Source organism: Hyperolius riggenbachi, chromosome 6, assembly GCF_040937935.1.
Source record: "Hyperolius riggenbachi isolate aHypRig1 chromosome 6, aHypRig1.pri, whole genome shotgun sequence".
NCBI classification, from domain to species: domain Eukaryota; kingdom Metazoa; phylum Chordata; class Amphibia; order Anura; family Hyperoliidae; genus Hyperolius; species Hyperolius riggenbachi.
This window is the reverse complement of record NC_090651.1, coordinates 78418538-78443623: the sequence shown is the minus strand read 5'-3', so window position 1 is coordinate 78443623 and position 25086 is coordinate 78418538. Positions and strand designations below refer to the sequence as shown.

At 43.4% G+C, this 25086-nt stretch overlaps 1 protein-coding gene and 1 long non-coding RNA gene across 16 annotated transcripts in view; one reads left to right on the top strand and one right to left on the bottom strand.

Moving 5' to 3' along the window:
• The window catches only part of MAST2 (microtubule associated serine/threonine kinase 2), a 292830-nt gene that overhangs the window by 178548 nt on the left and 89196 nt on the right, over positions 1-25086 (bottom strand). Inside the window, exon 1 of one of the 15 annotated variants that reach the window (XM_068239570.1) lies at positions 14018-14263. The exons of 13 other annotated variants lie outside the window; for them this stretch is intronic. In XM_068239570.1, the coding sequence (XP_068095671.1) occupies positions 14018-14056 (39 nt within the window). In that variant the 5' untranslated portion in view covers positions 14057-14263. Of the gene's footprint in view, positions 1-14017; positions 14264-25086 lie in introns of those variants that run through there. One more of the 15 variants, XM_068239572.1, reaches the window with a different exon arrangement.
• LOC137520949 (uncharacterized) lies at positions 4774-6894 on the top strand. The gene is made up of 2 exons (XR_011021974.1): positions 4774-4939; positions 6614-6894. It is a non-coding gene; the product is annotated as an uncharacterized lncRNA (long non-coding RNA).

Here is a 25086-nt window from a genome sequence, read left to right as displayed (position 1 = left end):
TCCAATAGATGAGGTGGATTACCGAAGCTTCACAATTTCCTCACTGACCTCATCCAGCAAGATGAGAGGTTGTAACTAATGTCCTCTGGTCATATCAATGCTATTTGCTGAAACAAATCAAGCTGAAGAGATTACAGAGTAGACTTCAACTAGCATCTTATACTAGGAATGCAGCAAAAGGTCCCGGGCGTGTGGGGTCCACGGAGCCAGTTGCCTAGCGCCTGTTGGGCTTTTTTTTTCTACTAGTTCTATGCTGTTATTTTCCACAGTGCTTTGCAGAGTACACTGAATGACTGTTGCTCAGAGGAGCTTACAATCTAATATTCCTAGCATAGTCATTGTCTAACATCTGTACCATAACTTAGGGCCAACCACAAGGAAGCCAATTAACATGCCAGCATATTTTTGCATGTGAGGGGAAAAAAAGCCAAGTAAAAAAAAAACAAAACACAAAAATGCAGGAAGAACATAAAAACTTAATGCAGATAGTGTCCTATGAACAGAACCTGAAACTCTAACTTTGCCTAATAACAAGCTTTAATCTCCTCATAAAAATGCTGCCAGTTGTGATGCCAACTGTCTGCCTAAACCACTTTCTTCATCACTTACCTGAAAACAAATAAATAGTAAAATTGCATTTATTACAAACCCACAAAGGTCTGTGCAGATAATATATTAAAGGAATTCTGTAGAACTTTGCAGGAGAGTGGGAGTTGCTTTCAGCATCACAGAGATGATCAACTGACCAAGTCCACCCCCTCCCTCTGCTATTGAGAGATTAACTCTTTAGCAGGGGTGTTCAACCTGCGGCCAGTGAATGCAGCTCAACTCAAAACCCCTAAAACTGTTTAAAACATTTTAGAATTACCAGACTATGAAGCTTTTGTTAGCGTAGTATATAATGTGCAGTCCAAGACAACCCTTCATCCAATATGGATCAGAGACCCCAAAAGGTTAGACACCCCCCTGTACTATAGTCTAAGGAACAGCATTACAGTCTGGAAACCAGCAATCAGGGCTGTGGAGTCGGTACAAAAATCATACGACTCCTCAGTTTATGAAACCACCGACCCAAACTCCAGGAACCCAAAATGGCTTAGACTCCGACTCCTTAGTCTAATACTTACCAGGGCTGTGGATTTTGTACAAAAAGCATCCAACTCCCAACTCCTCAGTTTATGAAACCACCGACCCAAACTCCAGGAACCCAAAATGGCTTAGACTCCGACTCCTTAGTCTAATACTTACCAGGGCTGTGGATTTTGTACAAAAAGCATCCAACTCCCAACTCCTCAGTTTATGAAACCACCGACTCTAACTCCAGGTACCCAAAACTGTTCCAACTCGGACTCCACAGCCCTGCCAGCATTATATGATTTTTCTTTCAGAAGCCGGTAGCAACATAATTGCAGCAAACTGATCTACACATTTTCTTGTAAACCTCTGTTCAATGTCTTTCCTCAAAAAAGGTTACCCCATTTGTGTGACCAACTATGATGAAACATTCAGATTTTTACCTTTTGTTGCAATCATCAGTGCTAGAACTGTCCAAACAGTCATTGTTTGAACATATGAAAATCACTCTGGAGAAAGATGATAAAAAGTACAAAACCTAGAGATTCCCAACACTTCCTGCTGTGTCAGCCAGGTTACGAAAAAAGGAAAAAAAATCTCGAGCTCAGAACCTGGAAAATTCTAAACCTTCTGTAAAAGGCCAGAAATAAACTATAAAGTAAACCTGCCTAGCGAGAAACGCGGTGGTAAACAGCTGACTACTAGCTACATGCATTACTATTATCCTTATTCAGCAGCATCAGTGCTTTCTGTGTCACTAGCTTATGTAGATAAGGTACCGTGACATCACTGGCTGCACAGGCATGCAGATTTTTCAGACTCTTTCCCAAAATCGCAGCCTCCATAATTCTCCCAGTTTGGGTTTAACGTAGACGTTTGCTAACCCAGGCATTGAACTTGGAACATGTCATTAGCCAGCAGCACAAGTTGTTGTCCAGCTTTCAGTTGATCAATCTCCCTACATATTAAAGGACAACTGTAGCAAGAGGGATATGGAGGCTGGCATATTTATTTCCTTTTAAGCAATACCAGTTGCCTGGCTGTCCTGCCGATCCTCTGCCTCTAATACTTTTAGCCATAGACCCTGACCAAGCATGCAGCATATCAGGTGTTTGACATTATTGTCAGATCTGACAAGATTAGCTGCATGCTTGTTTCTGCTGTGATTCAGCCACTACTGCAGCCACATAGATCACCAGGGCTGCCAGCAAACTGGTATTTAAAAAAAAAAATATGGCAGCCTCCATGTTCTTCTCGCTTCAATTGTCCTTTAAGTGAAAGAAAAGCTTCGGTCAGAACACTTGATCAATTGATAATGCATACAGGAGAATGGTCACCAAGACACATACATGGAGATTTACCAGACCAAAGGCTGCTGCTGGCAGCCGCACCCAGTCCATGTTTCCTGACAGCTCTATTACTGAATAAGCTATTATATCTCATAATCAAATTGTACTGCATAAACTGAACACTTAAGAGGGCAGCCCTGGTGCTTTTAATCCACAAGGAAAAAAGCGCTACATAAATGTTTTGTTCTATGTCTTGTTATTTCCTATACTGGTGACCAGGTCACCAATAGGGATGCAGATAAAAAAAAAAATCTGATACATTCTCTTTTTCCAATATGGGAATTTATTTAAATTTTTTTTTTTTAAGATGTCTGAAGTTCCCCTTTAATCAGTACAGAAGAGTGAAGCTACAGCCACTGACAGATGTGCAGCAATAGCAGATTGGAATATGTGCACCATTGTCTTTCTGTGCTGTTACCCATTACATCATGGAAAACATTCAATACTTGTATTGTTAACACCCAGGATTCAGGAGAATCCATATGGCTTTTTGTATAAGGAAACCATGACACAAACAGACAAGCCATTTAGTAAATATTGATGAAAGACTCTGCAGAATCCAGAAGGAAATTATGATAAACTAACACTGAACTTCCGAACACTAACAAAAGCAGCACAGATCTCAGCAAATGCACAGCTAACAGGGCAAGAAGAACTTCAGAAAACCTCATCAGCACAATCCCTTCTTACATGCTGCACACACTCTCTGTTATACAAATCACCAGACCCATTATCCCGTATTCAGTCTGTGATGGGCCTATAAGAGTTCCTGGAGGTGGCCAGATAGGTTCCTCTGCTACAGTTGAGCCTAAAGGTGGCCACTAATGCTACAGCTTGCCAAACGACCATATACAAACCATTCTTCATATGAGCGATCGGAAATGACCATTTGGGACCGCTAATGGACAAAACTCTCCTAACCAATCCGATCAGATTAAAGAAACTGATCCGAACCGATTTTTATGTATATACTCACAAACGTGGGTTACCGCCTAGGTAACCACTGTATAGGCAGATGAGGAGATTAGACCTGTCCTCACTCTGGATTAAAAGTCGCTCTCTGTAGATAAGGAAAAATGGGGATCAACCCCTCCACCAGGGGTGGATATTGATAATGTAAGAGTGAACAGAGGCGCCAGCAGGATAAAAGGTTCTAAAAGGCTTAAAATTCCTCAGGAGGTGGTGGTGGACTCGCCTCCCCGAAGCAGACAAGATACCGTCAGTTTTATGACAACAGGTTTATTAATATACTCCAAAACAAACAGTGCACCGCGTTTCACGGGTATGATCCCGCTTCCTCAAGCAATAAACAGATAGGAGTACACAGTATAGTCTCAAGGTCACGAATAGCGCCTCTCATCTGTTTATTGTGTGAGGAAGCGGGAACATACCCGTGAAACGCGTTGCACTGTTTTGGAGTATATTAATAAACCTGTTGTCATAAAACTGATGGTATCTTGTCTGCTTCGGGGAGGCAAGTCCACCACCACCTCCTGAGGAATTTTAAGCCTTTTAGAACCTTTTATCCTGCTGGCGCCTCTGTTCACTCTTACATTATCAATATTATCTAATCTCCTCACCTGCTTATGCAGTGGTTACCTAGGCGGTAACCCACGTTTGTGAGTATATACATTATATACTTTTCATTTCCAACCCCTTGTTTTGCATACTACACTATATTGGGCTCTCTGTATTTCTTTTGTCTTTATCGATTTAATTTATTTGATCGGACTGTTTTAGGAAACTTTTTGTCCATTAGTGGTCCCAAAAGATCATTTCCAATTGTTCATATGGAGAATAGTTTGTAAATGATTGTACAGCAAATTGAATGGTTAGTGGCCACCTTAAAGGTAACCATATACAGTTAGTCCCGGATTTGCGAACTCCAGACTTATGAGCAACCCGCTAATACTACCAAAAACATTCAAAGAAAAAATGTCTTTTAAAAACTCTGCAAAATGAAATTTTGTAATTTTATAAATGTAACATACAAAAAAAAAAAAAAAAAAAAAAAAAAAAAAAAACACGTGCAAGAAAAGCCACAAATGCAACGGGAGATATTTATAAATAGGTCTCAATTTGTAATCCATCCATAAAATCAAAGTGCGTCCAAACTGTTTCACATGACTTCCTACTGCGTCTAAATAGAGGACAGAGCCAAGAGGCATTTTACACTCATGACAGGAAAGAGGGATTTTAGTCAGTGTAATGTGTTTTGGTGACTCTGGCACAAGTTGCACTGATTTGTATATTAGTGGTAGTTCACTTTAAACACAAACTACTGAACTAGAGATTCCTGATGACGCTGTACCTGTAACCTTTAACCGAGTCCTAGCTCGTTGTGCAGCTTAACAAGTCCTGTCTGATTGCTATGAAAGGCTCAGGTTATTGGATGGACACAATGATGACAATAAGACACAGATCATATTACACCCATAGAAAAGACGCACGCAAACACTGAACAGGAGTAATGGCAATGGTGAGGCTTCCTGCAAATGTTACATACAAATTATGAGGTGTGTATGAGTTTTATTGCCCAATAAGCAACCAAATGTTGTGTTTTCATACTGGGGGCCTTATTATTGATTCATTTTACAAATAATGTGAAGTATTTGACATTAGTTCAGCTTGTTTCCTTCTGCAGCAGCCTGAAATTACTTTAAATGTAAACAAAACATTCTGAAATGGCTCAATTTTGTCACAGTTATTACAGAGACTGCTGTCAATGCATCTGCGCTTCCCAGCTACAGGAAATATAGAGGCTGTTTGGGAGCGCCCATTTTTTTTATTATGAATTTTTTTGTTTTTGTTTTAATCAAAGCAGTTTTGAGATAGTACAGGAGGAGGAAATCTGTAAATCTGTAATTTAAAATACCTACCATTTATTGTTGTGAATTATGATTATTAGTCAAATAGGATTTATTTAATGACTAGATGCAAAGGGCTACTAGAGGCTCCTGGAACATGGTCACATTCACATCTGATCAGGATGGAGGTGAAAATCATGGTAGTCCTAGCTCATTGGAGGAGCAATGATAAGTGACCCACAGCCCATACTGTCAGACATTTGCAGGACATAAAGATGGAGACACAGAGAGCCCAATATAGTGTAGTATGTACTGGTAGAATGGATATGTAAGGTAAGTATGCAGATATACTCACAAACAAGGGTTACGGTTACCATCCAGGTAACCACTATATCAGCAGGTGGGGAGATTAGAACTGTCCCCACTCAGAAGTCGCTCTCTGTAGATCGGAAATACCCCCCTCCACCAAGGGTGGACACAGGAACTGTATATGCAGACAGAGGCGCCAAAAATAACATTTACTAAAAATGTTAAAATGAGAGGAGGCAGAGGTGGACTTCCCTCCTCCAAGCACACGGTTGTATATATTCAAAACGAGGGTACATTTTAGTAAAATTGTATTCTTTGGCGCCTCGGTCTGCATATAGAAATCCACAGGACATGCTTATCTCCAGATACCATCCCACCTGTAACCTTCTCTTCTCCCTGGAGAACATCGTTCTGTAGCTTAGTCACCCACCTTCTCTCCTGCATCCAGGACTTCTCACAAGCATCACCTCTCCTATGGAACCCTCTCTCCCAGTCTATCTTTCATGCTCTGAGATTGGAAAACTTCAAACGTCCTCTAAAAACACACCTATTCAGACAAGCCTATAATTTGCTATAGGTGGCATTGCAGGTTCACTGCCTCATTTGCTTTAACACGTGTCTCCTTCCCTAATGTCTCCACCCCACTACCCACCAGATAGTAAGCTCGCAAGAGCAGGGACCTCCTCCGAATGTTTCTTATTCTACTGTAATTTATCATATGAACCTGTAACAGTATTGAGGTCTAAAACCAAATGTCAACTATGTACTTTTATTGCTGGATGTCCTGATTGTACAGAGTTTTAAATGTCTTATGTATCTATGCCCACACAATTTGTTTTGTAATATATATTTTATATTATCACAGAGCACTCAATTCTTTCAGCTGGGAATCTCTGTATATTGCCTATGTGAGCCTGGAAAGTTGACCGTTTTCTGGCCACAGCTGACAAAAATGGTAGCCCCCATAGCGATTTCTGTACATTTACCATCATCTCCTCCAGACAGATGCCACTGTGTATACCTTGTATACTGTGCTGGGTCTATTCATATCTCTTGTTTTCTGCTCCATGACAGATTTTCACACAACGCCTTCACATTCTGCACATTTCAGACATAGAACGAGAACAGTTCCCGGAGTGATAAACACATCTCTGAGGGAAAAAAGATAATTTTCCACAAGTATGGAGAGTGAAATCTCTCTCTCGCTCTCGGAGATCCTTCTACATTGTCCTCTAAGAAACCAGCTCCAATGAAATTCCACCATTCCCCCAGTGCAGGGGAAATTCACCTTGGCAGTTTACGGATGTCTAATAATACCAAAAAATAAATAAAAACACTCTAAGATCCCACCAGTATCCCATTGCTGGAGTCAATCATTCATTCATTTCTTCCACCAACATCCTACAAACTAACATTGCACAGGTAAATCATTTTTACAAGGTATCACTAGCCATTTCTGGAGATTTTCCCACACACAAAACCACAGTCTACTACCTGGATAGCTAGTTACTGCACAGGCCCTACAGCTGTACACTTACAAAAAAAACTATTCTCACCCAGAAGGCCAATATAATTTTTATTACAAATTGTAAACTTAGTACCGTATATACTCGCATACAAGCCAAAAAGTTGGGGGGTCGGCTTGTATGCGAGTATTTACTGGTGATCCATACCCTCCCCCCTCCCCCCCCCGCTGCTGCTATTTCCTGCTGTAGGCAGTAACCGCTTCCTAATCCGTGGTTCCCATCTCATGTTGCGTATAAGTGACGATGCAGGGGGCAGGAAAGAGCGCGGCTCCCTGTAGTGGCGATGTGTATCGCCGTTACCAGGGGAACCACTCTTTCCTGACCCCTGCATCGTCGCAGCAGCAGCGCCGGGCGCGCTGCTGTGATCACTTATACGCAACACGAGATGGGAACCATGGATTAGACAGCAGCTGCTGCCTAAAGCAGGTAATAACACCAGCTTCCGTGGGGGGAGCGCTATACTGGCCACTACCTACCTATACTGGGCACTATACTGGCCACTACCTACCTATACTGGGCACTATACTGGCCACTACCTACCTATACTGGGCACTATACTGGCCACTACCTATCTATACTGGGCACTATACTAGCTATACTGGAGCACTACCTACCAATACTGGCCACTTTACTAGCTATACTGGGGCACTATACTAGCTATACTGGGGCACTATACTAGCTATACTGGGGCACTATACTAACTATACTGGGCACTATACTAGCTATACTGGGCACTATACTAGCTATACTGGGCACTATACTAGCTATACTGTGGATCTACCTACCAATACTGGGCACTTTACTAGCTATACTGGGCACTATACTAGCTATACTGGGCACTATACTAGCTATACTGGGCACTATACTAGCTATACTGGGCACTATACTAGCTATACTGGGCACTATACTAGCTATACTGGGCACTATACTAGCTATACTGTGGATCTACCTACCAATACTGGGCACTTTACTAGCTATACTGGGCACTATCCTAGCCATACTGGGCACTATCCTAGCTATACTGGGGCACTATACTAGCTATACTAGGACACACTGGGGGGACCCCCGGCTTATATGGGAGTCAATCATTTTTCCCTGTTTTTACAGGTAAAAGTTGGGGGGGGGGGGGGGGTCGCGTATATGCGAGTATATACGGTAATACATTTTCCACAACAAACCATTGCCACTGATATTGCTATAGCATGAATTCCCCACAGTAGGGCAAAATGATTAAATGATACCCTTCCAATAACACCACATTAACACCAATGCAAGAAAAGATAACACGAGGTAAAACTGCACCGATACTTCCTCTATACTCTATTCACTGACAACCTAGAGCAGCCTTTCTTAGCCTTTGAACCCTGCAAATAACTTTGGGATCTCAAGAACCCCTGCAAACAATGTTCTGATTTCAAGGAACCCCCTGCATTTATTTTGTAGGAGGTATGGTCTTTAAAAGTAGGTGGGGCTGTTTATTTCACTACCCTCTATTACAGTGCCACTCATTTTACGGTCTCCCTATCCTAGTGGGTTTATTAATGTGCTCATTATTATTCTGACCCCCAATTTAGTGCCCATTTTTACAGTATCCTCTATTCTAATGTGCTCTATTATACTTCACCCAGGATGAGCAGAATGCCAAGGAACCCTAGTGTTCCAGGGAACCCTGGTTGAGAAAGCCTGCCCTAGAGTAAATTTACAGCCTCTCTCAAAAAATACCACCACACTGATCTCCCTTACAAGCAGTACAATAATCATTACACAACTCAGGAGTTAGTAGAGTCTGTGCCTCATGATTTGTAAACTGGACTAAGTGAAGGTAGTAATCTTTTACATGGACTTTGTAATGTTACCCAAGACACTATTGAAGACCTTCCAGAACTAATTTCTTCAAGTGAGCTATGTAAATATTTTGCTGCCCAGTGAGGAAGACAACAGCGGGCAATAAATTAAATACTGTAACCCATCCACCCTGCTGTTTCTGCGCATCCCTTGACTGAAGTTATTCGCCCTGGAAGTTCTTCAGTACTCCTCAGGTAGTTTTCGAAACTCCTCACATGCATGAGTAGTTCCAAAGATGAGCATATTAATACTGTGCATGTGAAAGCCCAGACTCACATGTGCACATTACAGATGCAGTCATCTTAAGAACTATTCCGGGATACATGTAGTTCCAAAGGCTGCCTGAGCAGTACTAGAGAGCTATTCCACCTGGCAGGTCAAATGGCTTCAACCGTGGAAGGCGCAGGAATGACGGGATAATCTGAGGACCAGGATGGCCCTATGGTATGCAGAGCCTCCCCTCCACTTAGGCAAGCACAAAACCTGTATTGAGTTTCCTCAATTCAAGTTCCCTTTAAATTCACAAATCTATTCTAACCCAATATATTGTATATCACTTTATTTAAACTAGTATAAACATTTCCTGGCTTGACAATGACCCTAAGGCAGTGTTCTCCCCAGAATTTTTTTCCAGCCGGGTTGCATGAAATAGTAGCCGGGTGGCATGATAAAGTAGCCGGGTGGGTCGAGATGAAAATGCAGGGCAACTCTGCTTACAGCATAGGAGGAGGTGAGGAGGTGAGCCGATGACAGCCGGGTGGTCACCAAATCTAGCCGGGTGGAGCACCCGGCTAAAAGAGCCTGGGGAGAACACTGCCTAAGGTATGCTTCATCAGAGGCCGTTAAGTTAAACAAAATGTTGTTTCCCCTCAACTTACATATTAGGTAATTCTAAAGGAGAGTGTGGGCGTGGCCTGCAAGCAGAGACAAAGTGACCATCGCCCCAGTGTCTCAAGCTTTTCAAATAATATGGTTATCCATGGAGGCCGAGGTAAAACCCCACACAGATGACATGTGTTTGGGCAGCTCAGAACACGCAGTTCTGAGCCGTCATTGGTGGATTTCAGGGATTGCTCACAATTACACTAGGAAGTTCATAAAAGATCCCATGCATACAAAATAGATCTTCTCTTATCACCTGAAGGTGAAATGTCAGGGAAAATGTAATTAAACTAAAAACACACTTTATACAGACGATCATTTGAGATGGTCTCAAACGAAAAATGTTGAATGCAGGTGATTACCAATGCCACTGCTATACTCATACCCATTGCACTAGATTTTTTTTACTATTGTTCTAAAGGGTGCATTGCAGGCCGCCTCCTGCTCATCCTCCTCCCTCCCCGACATAGAGCAGAGGGCCAAGCAGCATGCCTGTACAGCACTTATGATTCATAAACAAACTATCACCTGAAACGTGTGTTTGTAGCTTTAGGAGAGCAGTTCATGATCAGTGTTACCTAGCCAAGCTAATGAAAAATACAGTACTGAATTATTCCAGTGTTTTAGTGATATGCGAAGGTCCAGGCCTTCTATATTATACCCATGGATACACATCTTACCAATTCGGCTGAGAATTATTAGTACTGATGGGTAAATGGATGTCTTGTCACAGTTTTAATTTGTCTTGACTTGTGTATAGATGCCAGTCACATAAGAGTGTTTCCTATGCACAGTTCCCACTAAGAGGTTAATATGATGCCAGGTTAAGCAAGTATTGTGTGCCAGTTCCCATTTTACCAGAAGTTGCAGAGCAGAGTATACAGAGGTTACAATGAGAACCATTAAAAAGTAGAGCAGACTCAGCATTTTGCAAAGTGATGGGAGATTACTGAGGACAGACGCTTCAAACCTTCCAGCAGCATAATAAATGGTGGACACAATGCAGAACTGCAGTGTTTAGTAGGCTGATGTAAGCCTGTTTGCCCCGTGTCAGCTGCAATTTACTTTATGAACACCCAGATCAGCCTGGTTCTGCTCACATGCCAGAAAAGATTACTGGCCACATAAGGATTCATTCACTTCTAATATGCTTTCTTATTTATTTTTTTAATTTATTTATTTACATAAAAAGCCAAAAACATGCCTAATTCTCTGATTTAATTTCCTACTCCACCATAGGAAAAGTAATTTATTACAATTAACTCCACCATGCTCAGCAAATGCATCTCAACATATTTCCAGCTTCTGGGCAAGGTCTTTATTGTCACCCTAAATGCTCATCTCGCTACTTCTGCCTTCCATCATCCCATGAAACCCTTCTGTACTGTAGCATGGTCCCATCCACTCATTTGCTTCCAGGACTTCTCACAAATTTCACTTCTCCTATCAAACTCCCTTCCACACCTTGTCTGAATGCTAGGAGCCTGTTCTGCTTCAAAAGCACCTTTAAAAACGCACCTCTTCAGACAAGCCTATATAACATGTCCGATTTGCCGATATATATTCACATCTGCATCCGACATTCATTGCCTCATTTGCTATTCCTTTCTCTCCTCACATAGGCTTCTTTTAGGCCTCGTTCACATCTAAAATCGTAATCGCAAATGCAAGCGTTTTGCGATTTTGTGCAGCGGTGGGGTTTTTTTTCCCCCTCCCGGCGCTCCACTGCGCGCTGCGATTTTAGCAAAAGCACTTTTCTAGTGCGGTTTTTAAATTCACTTCCTGACTTCCTGACGCAAGTCAGGAAGTGAACTCTTTGAACCGGAAAATAATACAATGTATTTATTCTTAAAAACGCTCAGCATACAATGAATCTGCAACCAGCCTGCTGAATAAAAAAAACATACACTTCATCTGTGAACAAGGAGACAAGGGATTCTGCTGAGTAAAATCCAAACTTCATTTCAGTAAGACCTGGAAATAGAGAAAGAAGAACCTCTGACAGCTTTCTGTGGATACACGAGGTAAGGCGCTGAATCATTTATGAAAAGGAAATATAAAGCACAATTTTCCTTGCACACCCATACCTATTCCCTCTGCTGGCAGATTAGAGGGACATATGACAAATATACACACCCCGTAAACATGAGTACATCTGATTGTTCACAATCTTAAACTAAACCCTCAAAACTGACAACCATCAATTTTATGGGGGAAGTAATGGCCAACTCAAAGACAGGAGAAAGAAAAATGCAACAGTGGCTGCTCTGCTCCAAACCCCTCAATCTCATGCAAGTCCAATCGATTACCTTTACAATCTGCACAGGACAAGATTAATGATTAGCCTTTACATTTATTTCTAAAATGTCACTTAGAATGGGCTAAAGTGATGAGGTAAGGAGCGGCACCGATGAGCTCACAGCTCTGCAGACTGCACGGATACCGCGCTCAGTGAAAATATTACCTGGTCTCTGATGTCATCTAGTAAAATGTAAAAAAACAAAACGCAGTCAGACATAGGGCTTAGACAGTTTGGAATAATAATACTTGTGCTGGGCACTATGTGAACCAAGAAGCAGGTTATCAAAGCAGCTTCTTCCCAGCCCTTTTATTGCCACCCAGCTGATTTCCTGACCACTTCACTCACAATGCAACCCCCACATCACAAGCAGTCAAAATCTAGAGAAAAGAAAAATATTGAGGAGTATAGGAAATATTTGCCCCACACACGGGGGCACAGGAACTGGTATAATAAATGTTACATGTGGCATTGCCCCTCTCGGTCACACCTACTTTTTGACTTCACCCATACAAATAAAATAAATTCCTGGAGAGGAGTCATTTGAGCACACTGGTGTTCCCTCAAACACAAATAACTGTGCGTATTCCAGCTAAAAACACTATTTGGAATTTGTATGCGCTCCCCATGTTTGCATGGGTTTACTCTGAGTACTCTGGTTGTCTCCACAGCCCCAAAACCAGGTAGTATAGTTAGATTTTCCGAAATTTGCAGGAAAGGGCTAGTTTCCATCTGCTATACAGGCGGCCATGCGTCAGCACAGCTCTGCGTTGTACGCCATTCCCCCAGGGTCTGCACTTGAGATCCCATTCATTATAATGAATGGGATCGTAGGCGCAAGCGCCCCAAAATGCGTGCAACCATGCGCTGCAATTCAGTGGTGAATGGCAGTGCATGTACGGAAACATCAGACAGTGCAGTCAATGCACTCTCTGATGTCCTTGCGATCACGTTTCCATAAGCGCAGCTAAAAGTACAATATGGAAACCAGCCCTAAAACGTGGTGGGAACTTTAAACTATGAACCCAAAAGGAATACATTTATCGATATGAACTGTCTGAAATCCTCTGTAACCCACTATGAAATGTGTCAGCCAGAAATGTGCAATATATTGGAACCTTATACAAGAAAGTAATGCATTAGGGTTAATTTCCACTAGGCTATTACATTTCGCATACGTTTTTCCCACGTGCAAATTTTTTGCATTTTGATGAAAATTTTAATTGAAATTTGCATATGCGTCTATCATTACATGAGAAACTGAAGTGTGTTGAAGGAATCTGCAGCATGCCATCCATATTTTTTCTGCATTGTGCCGCATGCGAAAATTCGCATTCAATAGAATGGACTCCATTGATATTCATTGGTTACATTTTCAATGCGAAGATTCACACGTAGTGGATACGAGCCCTTAAAGAGTATTATGCTTACTGATCTAAGCATCTATGCTGCTTTATTCATTTTCAAACCTAATGTACGAGAAAAATGTCCTATTTTCATAGACTGGACTATTTATACCTACGCTTTCCCAGTGATAGGCAAACAAATGGCAGACCAAGAGACAGAATAAAAAGCAAAGTTCATTCTCACATCCTAGTAAACCAGAATGTGCAAACTGCCTGAATGCAAAGCCTATACAAAGCAATACATTCTCACACAAATGTATCAGTCTCTCTGCAAACTACAAACAGAGAATAGGGCAGAAACCATTCACACATCAGTCAGAAAGAGACACCAAGGCCAAGCCACAGACGCACAGCTAATAACTCCACAGCAACAAGTGCACACATAGAACAGGAAATACTCCCACTTTCCAATAAATAATACTCGTTTAATAAAGAGGTACCGCAGCAGCTAATGTATACCTTTTTAAGTTAGTCTCATCATTCCCAGCCCCCCAGTAATTGTGGAAAGAACTCCACATACCTGCAGCCCTCTCCGCCGTAAAATGCTGGAGTCGTCCATCTTCAGCCTCCACACACTCCAATTACTGCTAGATCTGGGGTTCAGATACTAATGGATCCTCATTGTGGCTTCCTCTCCCAGCAGCTGATGTTGGCAGTCACAAGATAGAGTGTGTGCGGAGCCCTTGCAGAACAGCAGAGAGCAGCTCCATTCTGCCAGTGAACAGAGGAAGTGCTGCTGGCTGTTATCACACAAACTGCTTGGAGGGGGCTGTGAGCAGGAGCCCACCGCAAAGGCTCTGGGGTGGGTGGGGCCACTCATTCATCACATGCCGTTATTAGTTCTACTCCCCCTCTGACAGACAGCTGATTGCAGCAAGCTAGGGGGAACTATGACAAGTATCAGTCACCGGCACAGGCTCCCGCTTGTCAATAGTCAGCATTCCAGAAAGCAACAGCCAGCCATCTGAGCACAGAGAGGAAGAAACAGAAAAGTCCACAGAGTCACAATATAGCCTGACATCACTAGGAAAGAGTCCGCTGCAAGCAGTTCATTTACATAGCACAGCTCAGTGACAACATTACGCTAATTTAAAGAGACAGAGCTCCACAATGACATCACCGACAGCCTGGAACCAGATCGCTTACCACTATGAACAATTATTCCTAACACTGAGATACATCATCTCATGTGCAACAGGAAAGCCGTCAGCTTATAAGAAATGACTATTAATGTGCAGAAGGCGGAGATGCAGGGGTGGAAGAGAGGAGAGAAGAGAGAGAAGGCTCCCCACACAGCAAGACAGCGCAACAAGTACAAAGAGTGCTATGCAAGGAGACTGACTGTGACAACCAGTCTTCTGTCTTTACAGTTGTGTCTTCAGCAGGTTGCCATGCACAGCTACTTTCCCTCAGAGACCGGATAAAGATATTACCATAAAGGTATCATACAAATTACCTTTCTGCCAAAGACATGGAACATGATGGAGAGAAGCCTATAAAGCCAACAAAAAATGGTCCTAACGCTTCATAGGGAGCAGACACACTAAATAAGACCCGGGGGAAGGTTGATCAGTAACCGCCATGCATGGCCAACCTGGACCTTCTCCAGAACACAAAGGATTAAGCATTAAAAGATGTAAAAATAGCCAATACGCCATGTAAAATGCCTGCTGTGGTGGTGTGTGTGTTTGGGGGAAGGGGAGACCGAAGAAAGATCTTCACGTAAAAAACTGGTTTGTGAATATTAAAGGACAACTGAAGCGAGAGGGATATGGAAGCTGCCACAATTATTTCCTTTTAACTACTTAACCCTCCTGGCGGTATAGAAAAATCCGCCAGGAGGGAGCGCAGCAGTTTTAAAAAAAAAAAAAAATGTTTTCCTATATCATGTAGCGAGCTCAGGGCTCGCTACATGATAGCCGCTGCTCAGCGGCATCCCCCCGCCCTCTTCGATCGCCTTCGGCGATCTCCGATCAGGAAATCCAGTTCAAAGAACGGGATTTCCTGGAGGGCTTCCGCCCGTCGCCATGGCGACGGGGCGGGATGACGTCACTGACGTCGGGATGCCATTGGGAGTCCCGGGCCACCCCTCGGCGCTGCCTGGCACTGATTGGCCAGGCAGCGCACGGGGTCTGGGGGGGGGGTCGTGCGGCGCGACGGATAACGGCGATCGTGCGTGGGGCGGCGGCGATCAGTGTGCTGGCGCAGCTATCAAAGTGCTAGCTGCGTCCAGCAAAAAAAAAAATTAAACAAATCGGCCCAGTAGGGCCTGAGCGGCACCCTCCGGCGGCTTACCCCGAACTACATTCGGGGTTACCGCCAAGGAGGTTAAGGACCAAGGTGATTGAAATCTACGCCCTGTTATGGTGGTTACCTGGCTGGCAGGGCGTAGATTTTAATCACCACCGCAGCGCACATCCGTCGTTTGACACTCCCGCCGATCTGAATCTCCACCGAGTCTCATCGCAGCTCACTTGCTCTGCCTGTCTCTATGACGGCAGAGCCCTGTGAGCCGGTCAGGAGCCGATTTCATCGGCTCCTGGCCGTTTCTATCAATGTAAGCAACTCCCATAGGCTTAGATTGTGCTTACATGACGCAGAGAGGGCAGAGTGGATGTCCTGAGGATCCCGGCATGCGGCGGTTGCAGTGTACCAGCGGCCTCTGGTCCTTAAGGGGGCAGAGACCGCTGGTACTTAAGTGGTTAATCAATACCAGTTGACTGGCAGCCCTGCTGATCTATTGGCCACAGTAGTGTCTGAATAACACCAGAAACAAGCATACGGCTAATCTTGTCAGATCGGTCAATGTCAGAAACACCTGATCAGCTGCATTTTTGTTCAGGATCTATGGCTAAAAGTATTAGAGGCAGAGGATCAGCAGGGCAGCCAGGTAACTGGCATTGTTTAAAAGGAAATAAACATAGAAGCCTCCATATCCCTCTCATTTCACTTGTTCTTTAAAGGGATCCTTAACTGAAAGGAATATGGAGGTTTCCTTTTAAACAATACCAGTTGCTTGTCAGTCCTGCTGATCTCTTTACTGCAGTAGTGGCTGAAGCGCACAACTGAAACAAGCATGCAGCTAATCCAGTCTGACTTCAGTCAGAGCACCTGATCTGCATGCTTGTTGAGGGGCTGTAGCTAAACGTATCAGAGATGCAGGATCAGCTGAAGAGTCAGGCAACTGGTATTTTAAAAGAAAAAATCCATATCCTTTTCAGTTTAGGTTCCCTTTAAAGCACCAACGCATTCTAAGTTCATCGCAGGATTCATCTCAGAGAAGCAGTTAAACTATAGTACCGATAATAATCATAGAAATTACATGGTGGGGACTAGAATGTAAGCTTTGCTGGGTAAGAATGTCACAAGTTTCTGCACACTGCTGTGGAATATGTCACTGCAATACAAGAGAATGACAGTAAAAGTAGTAGGTGTGACTAGGGTGGAGACGTAAGATTGCAAGCTCTTCTGGGTCACGTGATGTAAATGGTTCAAGGTTTATGTACAGCACTGTATAATATGTCAAAAACAAATTAAGGCAAAAACAATGATACAAATAAAAATGGCAAAAATAATAAGTCAATGGATTAGGCATATTTATACAGTCGACTCCTTGGGGAAGACCAAAACAGCAGATCAGGGTGGACTACAGAACTCTGTGGAACATGTCAGAGCTTTGCACTGAGCAGCTACAACATGTGGAATTAAACGGAGAGCGTCCACTCTTTTAAAAAAAAAGTAACCATAACATGATAACATCTATGAGGAAAAAAAGATCTTAATTACAATTTATGGAAATTCTACAAAAAAATTAATTTACTCAGGATGCCCACTTTTACAGTAATTTTCCTGGTTTCAGCATCAGAATCTCGGGGTTAGGATAGATTCTACAATGGACAAGCACTGACTAAATCATTTATAAATGAATGTTGTTAAAAAATGTATTCATTACATTAATTCCTCCACAGTTCCTCTAACTGTTACTTGGTTTAACTCCAGCAAAAGACACCAAGAGTTAAGCCCCAGTGTTTACTGTAAGGAGAACTGCTCAGCAGAGCTCTCCTGGAGTCTATTCACAGTTGCTGATAAGAACTAAATTAAACAGGTTTGTCTGCCTAAACAAACACACACAATTTTTTTTCAGCAACTATATGTGCAATAAATACTTTTCATTCTGTGCAAGAGCTCGGGCCCACTTTCACGAAACAGAGAGAGCACTAGAAACCTATGAACTTTTACACCATAATCTGTCTCTAAATTCTACTATTATGATTAACTAGTCATTTTATCTTGTAGATAATGGGTGTGGAACAGTAGCGCACTTGCAAACACCAAAAACACATCAGGATTTTTTCCATGGTGTCTTCTTCCAAAACAACTGCATGGCCTCAGATTCCCAAAAATATGCCTCACAGCCTATACTTCTTGCAAACTTCTCCAACATTTGACCTTGCTAACACATTTTGGCATGTTAGCCTGATTTGCGGGTGCAAAATTACTCTCCCCACCTAAAAAGTCACATGACAAGCGTTTTATTTTTTTCAAAATCAATATAAGGTCTGGTTCACATTGTTAGAGCTTTTTTTTTAGTGCTAGTGATTTGAAAAGCTCTTGCTAACGCATTGCTATGGATGATTTTTTTGAAAATCACACTGTTCAAGTGAGAACAAACTCATAGCATTACATTAGCAAGAGCTATTAAAATCACAAGTGCTTAGAAACATTTCTTGCAGTTTGAACCAGCCCTCAGTATCCTATAAATCAGCTACATAACACAGCTTGCATTCATCTGGGGATGTCCAACTCCAGTCCTTGAGGGCTATATCCATGCCAGTGTTTAGGACGGACTGAGAACGTGTGTTCTACTTGATGAAGCACACCTTTCTTGATCTAGTCCCATCTATTTATTTCAGCTGTGCCCTTGTGGACTGGAGTTAGGCATCCTTGGCTTACAGCATCTGGCAATCATCTGTTGAATGTCTTCAATAGAACCCAGAGCTGTACAAACATAAATGAAGACCCATGTGCTTTACTCTACTGCTAGGGCAGCACAATGGTATAGTGGATATAAGGCGTTACACAACTGGGTCCCTGGTTCGAATCTGAGCCAGGACCCCATTTGCACACAGTTTGTATGTTCTCCCCATCCAAGGGTTTGCTCCGGGAACTCGTTTCCTTCTACATCCCCTCCTTCCCTTCCCCCCCAAAAAAGGTGAAATTACTTCCTCAAAATTGGCCTTAGACTGTGAGGGACATATGATAGGAATTCGATTGTGAGGGCATCTGGAGGAGAGTCAGAGACATGACTATGTACTGTTGCAGAAGATGTCAGCGCTATGTAATACAAATCCATAATGACTAAAATGAATAAAAATAAACATTGCTATCCAAACCCTATAGCAGCAGTTTGTCAAGCCTTTGCCCAACACCTGCCAACTGCCGCACAGTCTCTCTCATATGCAAACATGCAAAAGGACTACACAGCCGTCTGCAGATTATTACACCGTTCCCCAACTGTCCGTCTGAAAGGGTCCTTAGTGTAAGGAGAGTAAAAGATTAAACATTTTTGTGCGATTTTGACTAAATACACAATATAATTTTAGTCCCATTTAAATAGAGCTTTCAGCTGATTTGCCTCATCCTATACATTCAATATTTCATCAGTATTGCACACTCCATCTCCTCTTCCATCAGGAGTCTGGCTCCCGATATCACGTGATATTGGGAGGCAGGTGAAACCATGAGCCAGACTCAGTGGTAACGCTATTGCATGCTCAGCGGCATGTGGAAGAGAAGACTGTAGGACACAGAGCCCAGCAGTGGACTAGGTAACATTTGTCCACTCCGCTGCTTTCACACTCTGCATAAATGTATGGCACACAGTGGGAAAAGAGGCAGGCGGCTGGGAGGATGGGGAGTTAAATACTGGCAAGGTCACGATAAGGAGGAGAGGGGGAGAAAGTGTGGGCAGCCAGGGAGGGGGCTTGCAGGAGCATACAGGAGAGAGGGGCACCCCGATCCCCAGCTATAAGTTAAGGAATGTAGGCATTATTCATGTACAAGATGACCCCAATGTTTTGGCTTAATGAGTCAGACCCAAATCTCTTGACTAATAGTAGAGTATATACAGTATTGTACTGTTCACATTTTGATTTCAGTGAATTGTATGCGGTAAAGAGAATTCTGTTCCTGGCATTTTCCATCTGAAGCCAATCCTGATGTAATTTACTCCCTTATTCCTTTTTTTTCTCCTAGAAACTGCACTGTCATCTCTAGCTGGCTTTGTAAACACATGTGAGCACATCATAGATCAGATTTCAGCAGCTCACTGAACTGCCCTCGGCCAATCAGTGAAGAGCAGGAACGTGGGAGAGGAGAAACTTCTCATCAGCAATAGTCCACACAGAGCCAAGCTGACTGAGATCAGATTTATTACAGCAGAAACATTTCTGAATAGATTGGAGTTCTTGCAATGTAGGGTAAGGTTGCAGGCTGCACATTAAACAGAGCAATGGGTAAATGGAATTCAACTTTGTGGCTGACAAGCCCTGTTTAAAATAACTTTTCAGTTTTTCACAGTTAAAGAAAAAATACCAAACTTTGTAGAAAAAGTACTATCAAAAGTATTTTGTATATTTTTTTGCTTGCTGGAGGTTTAAAAGGAATTTTATTGACAAGGTATGAAGATACATTGTCAATGGATATGTTTGCCTGAAGAGCTGAGTGTTCAGGTTGCGACTAAATTGTGGATGAGTGACAAAGATTCGCAAATGTAAAATACATTGGGTCTGACCTAGGGCTTTACAGTCATTTTAAACCATTTGTTCTTGTGTTAAAGATATACGTTTAGCGTGTAGCGTGGATCGGGGAGGTTGGCCCTAGAGCTGCGCAGCCGCACTCGCGGCTATGCGGACTGCGCAGCCGCGGCCAGAGGAAGCGGCTATTTTGGGAGAGGCAGGGGAGCCCGACCCGGGCCGTGGGGTCGGGAGCCGGCCCGGGGGGCTAATGAGCGGGGTGACCCGGCGGATCGACACGGAGGGCGCGGACGGCGTCCTCCGTGCAGTAAAAGATTATACAGGTAATTAACTTTGACTAATTTGGCCTCGTAAGTCCATTAAAGACAAAAGCAAAAATCCAATGTGATTAAGGCCTTGTTCACATTGCCTTCGGCTTGTGTGTCCGTCTGCGGTGGGCTATTTTCTCGAGTTTATAAATAGTTTTCCGGGGATTTTCTGCGCGTTCGCTTGTTTTTGTGGACGTTTTTGTGGACGTTTTTGTAAGCGCTTCTGCAGAGCACTTCCGTCTTGATACCAAAAAAAAAATACTATGTTTTTTTAAAAAAAAACTCATGTAATCGCTTGCCAAAGCGATTTTGTGAGCGTTTTGCGTTTTTCCTATACCTTCCACTGAGGCAAATTACCTCAAAAATGGCCCAAGCACCGCTTTTCAAAGCGGATCGCAAATGACCCGCTCTGATAAGAACTCTTAATAGAGAATCATTGCACACACGCTTTCAGGGTGATTTTGAAAATCGCTAGTGCTTAAAATTTTTCAAAAATGCCTATAATGTTAACAAGGCTTTAGAGTTGATGGATTTGATGATGGTTAAATATAGAGAGGGGATAGCTGTGCATTTCACTGAACATTTGGCTGTTGGGAGGAGGATCGTAGTTGGTGAGTGGGGGGAAAGGAGTCAGCTATGTAGGCAGCGTATGACGATATTGAGTTTGTAATGTCATATGGCGTGTGTACCACAAAATGGGAGAGGTTACAGCGAATAGCACTTACTAATAGGACTCAGACTATACCCCTCTTAGCACTGCTGATCGGGGTGTGCTAAACGCCCTAAGCTATCATCATATAAAATTAGTCATAATTACCCTTAACAAAAGCAGGCTTAGCCGTGGAACGCTCGGGAACAGCTGCTCCTCTTCAGTTTAAATAGCGGCTTGTTTTATGATGACCCAGAATCAGACTCCACACAAAAGCCAATTAGATAATGGACTTGTCTGTACAGCCAGAATACTAATTTCTGCAGATATCACAGAGGAGGAAACATTTGTACTACAGCTCGTCAATGTTTTTATTGTCTCCTGTGACGGATGCTGGTACAGAGTGTGCGCTGCCTCCCAGCTACGCCAACATCATGAATGAGGACAATGGTGAGTGAATGAGAGCCCTCGTTATACACTGATCTGCAATTCTAAGAACACACAGCAGATTACCGGAGATGATCTTCCGAGATGACCCTAAATGAAAATTGAGCACTAGTACAGGTTTATTCAATCATCCGTAAAATTTCAACCAAAACTATCACAATTAGTGCAACATCTGTACACAACTTGCTAAAGACAATATATCAAATGCAAATGGCTATTCAAAGAGTGCAGCATTCTTATGTGGACCTGTATACAGAAGGAATAAATAACTGGCAGGTCAGTTATCAATTCTATAGCCAAGAAGGAACATTCTGGAGGTACATCACTATTATTCAAGCCACATCATTTTACGCACAACAGCATCCACCAGGGCATATAAATCTGTCTTAAAGCCAGCCATACACTAGGTAATTTTACCCTTCATTATATGGCATATTTCATTACGATGATCGAATCTGCTAGAAATCGCTAGCGCAAACATTGCCCAATCCAACTATTTTCACCCAAAATGCAGGACAAAAAATTTTGCTCCATCGGTGGCGGGTCTGGAGCACATCCCTAGCAGCTTTCGGTTTGGCAAGGACTGAAAGTGTTGGCTGTACTCTGACCTGTCCCGTTGGCACATGGGCCGGTTCACACTGCAAGAGCTTTTTTAACCTCTTGAAACCAGATGTGTATAACCCCCTAGTGACCAGGCTATTTTTTTTTTTACAATTCAGCACTTCGCAGCTTTAACAGTTTATTGCTCGGTCACACAACTTAGCACCCATTTTTTTGTATCCCTCCCCCCCACCTAAATTGGTCCTACACTACGATCCATACACTACACTTCCCACACATAGGCATCAGCCTATGTATGGGATCACATTGTGACCCAACCAGAGGGACAATTACATGACTAGGCTGCGCCCCTGCTAGTTTTTTTTTCTTCTTCTTTAATTCAGCCTGCCAGCTCCGATCGTGGCTGACAGTCAAAAAGCTCTTGCAGTGTGAACCAGCCCTTAAAGGGAACCTGTACTGCGTAAAATTATTTAAAACAAACACATGAGGTAACTTCAAATGAACATTACATAGTTACCTTGCCATCAGTTCCTCTCAGAAGCTCACCATTTTCTTCTGACAATGATCCCTTCCAGTTCTGACAACATTTTGTCAGAACTGAAATATAGGAGTTGCTGTCAGTTACAACTGAGAGGAGAACTGATGTGTCCATGTTTCCCCATGGCTCAAGTGGGCGATGTTACAGTTTAACTGTGTGTTGACCAGAAAACTGTTATGGTGTAATGGCCATTTTCAAAATAGAGGACGGAGAATTCCATTGATCACAGTGGACAAATAGGACACAGGAGAGGAGAAAGAGATTGACGAGTACGCAGCACGTAAGTATGACTTGTGTATGGTTATTTTGACTTAATTTTCAGTTCAGGTTTTCTTTAAGGCTCATACACACTGGGCACAACTGTCGCCACAAACACGTGGCACGCGCATGTCTGGGCGACAGTTGCCCCGTGTGTATGAGGCGCGCACCCCGAACTGTCGCCGGAGACAGCAGTTGCCGTGCGATTGAAAAGTTCAATCGCCAGCAACTTCTGTCTCCGCAACTGTAGCTAGTCCACCACGCGTACTGCGTGTGTATGTGCGGACTAGCGACAGCTACCCACAGCCAGAAGGGAGCTTTTGGCGGGGGGACGAAACTTTCGGCGACAGCTTCCGCCGCGTCTCTGCCTGTCGGGCAGAGACGTGTAGACAGCTGTCGCTCAGGCGGAGCTGTCGCCGAGCTGTTGCGCACACGTCTCCTGTGTGCTAGCAACAGCTACAACGGTGCCTAGTGTGTATGAGGCTTTACAGCCAAAATGCAATCAGATCTTTATGCCTAGGCAGGAAAAAGTTGTGGGAAGAAATGAAATTGTGAATGTTCTACATAATCATGAACAGCAGGCAGGACAGAGAGACTCTCTTGGTTTCTTCCAATTAGACCTATCTTGTTTGAGTGAGAAGTCCAGAAAGAGACATGACATTAGGAATGCTCAACATCATTACATGCTGCAGGCAGAAACAACTCTGTTGTCTGCGATCCGACATATCTTATTTCCATGACAAAGGAGGAGCTGTGGAGCACAACCACAATACAGAATGAGTAAACTGATATGGAGGGCAGCAAGGCAAGAAGTGGCAAAAAGAAATTAGAAATGTTTATCTGTATTGCGGAAAAGAGTTTACGCAGCACCGCATTATACCATGCAGAAGGATAGGACACAATGGTAATTGTGTCCAGACTGGCGCTTATCTACAAATGTGGTGTGAAATGCTCTGCAGAGCTGGATCTGCTTTCTAAATCTTACCACCAGATATCACACTGAAGCTGGAAACATGATGGTAAACCAACCATAAAATGACAGACTGCCGGAACCATCGCAAACAACAGCATTGGAAAACCAAACACACCAGATACACAGCTATTCTGTAACCAATGAAAACCAAACACACCATTTACACAATTCTGCTGTCTTTAAACAAGAACGCTTTTCTAAATCTGAGCTGCACTGAAGAGATAGTGCGCTTGTTAACCACTTTAGACTTCAGGGTGTCCTAAAAATCCCTTCTATAGAACCCAGGCAGTGAGATTACCGTCCTGCACTAAAAGCAGCTCCTGCACATGCATCTCCAGTCACCGCTTGTGTAAGTCCTCATCAGCTCACATGCAACAGTTAAAAAGTAAATGATTGCTGCTATAGCAAATATCAGTCATTCGTTAACCTTTACAGAGCTGCTGACTTCTTTAGAGGTTTCATAATTGCCATCTCGATGTGCCTCGGACGTCTAAAGACGTTTTCTGCCAAGACCACTACTGCCTGCCGACCGTTGTCTTTACATTTTTGCTGAATTTCCAGGTCTTGTTTTACTCTGTTGTGAAGTGTTAACCCATACCCAACTAATTAACCTCTTGGGTCACCTATAGTTGGCCTAACAGTGTACCTGAGACAATTTAAATAGCAGCATTTATACTTACCGGAGCTTGCTACGGCTCCACGTACTCCTGGGGAACCTTCGCCGTCCTCCCAGGCAGGCAGCTCCATTATTCTACCATCTTCCCCTGTAACAGGGTCTGGTCACGTCAGTCGGGCTGCACTGCACATATATGGCCCGGCTAGGGCGCGTCCTGTCCCGCGCCGAATCTCCACGAGTCTCCGTTCCCCCGCCGCCGCTCGGTCCCGTACCTCGACTTGTAAGTCGAGGCCAGCGCAGCCCTGCCAAGCGTATCCTTTCTTCGTGTTCCCCTCTGCAATAGCGGGGAACGCGAAGGATACGCGTGTCCAAAGCCGCGCAGTGGCCCGGCAGCAAAACCGAAAGTAGCTGGTCGCGGGAGAACGGAGGCTCGTTGAGGAGCGGCGTGGGACAGGACGGCTGCTGGCGGCTTGGGGAAGCCCCA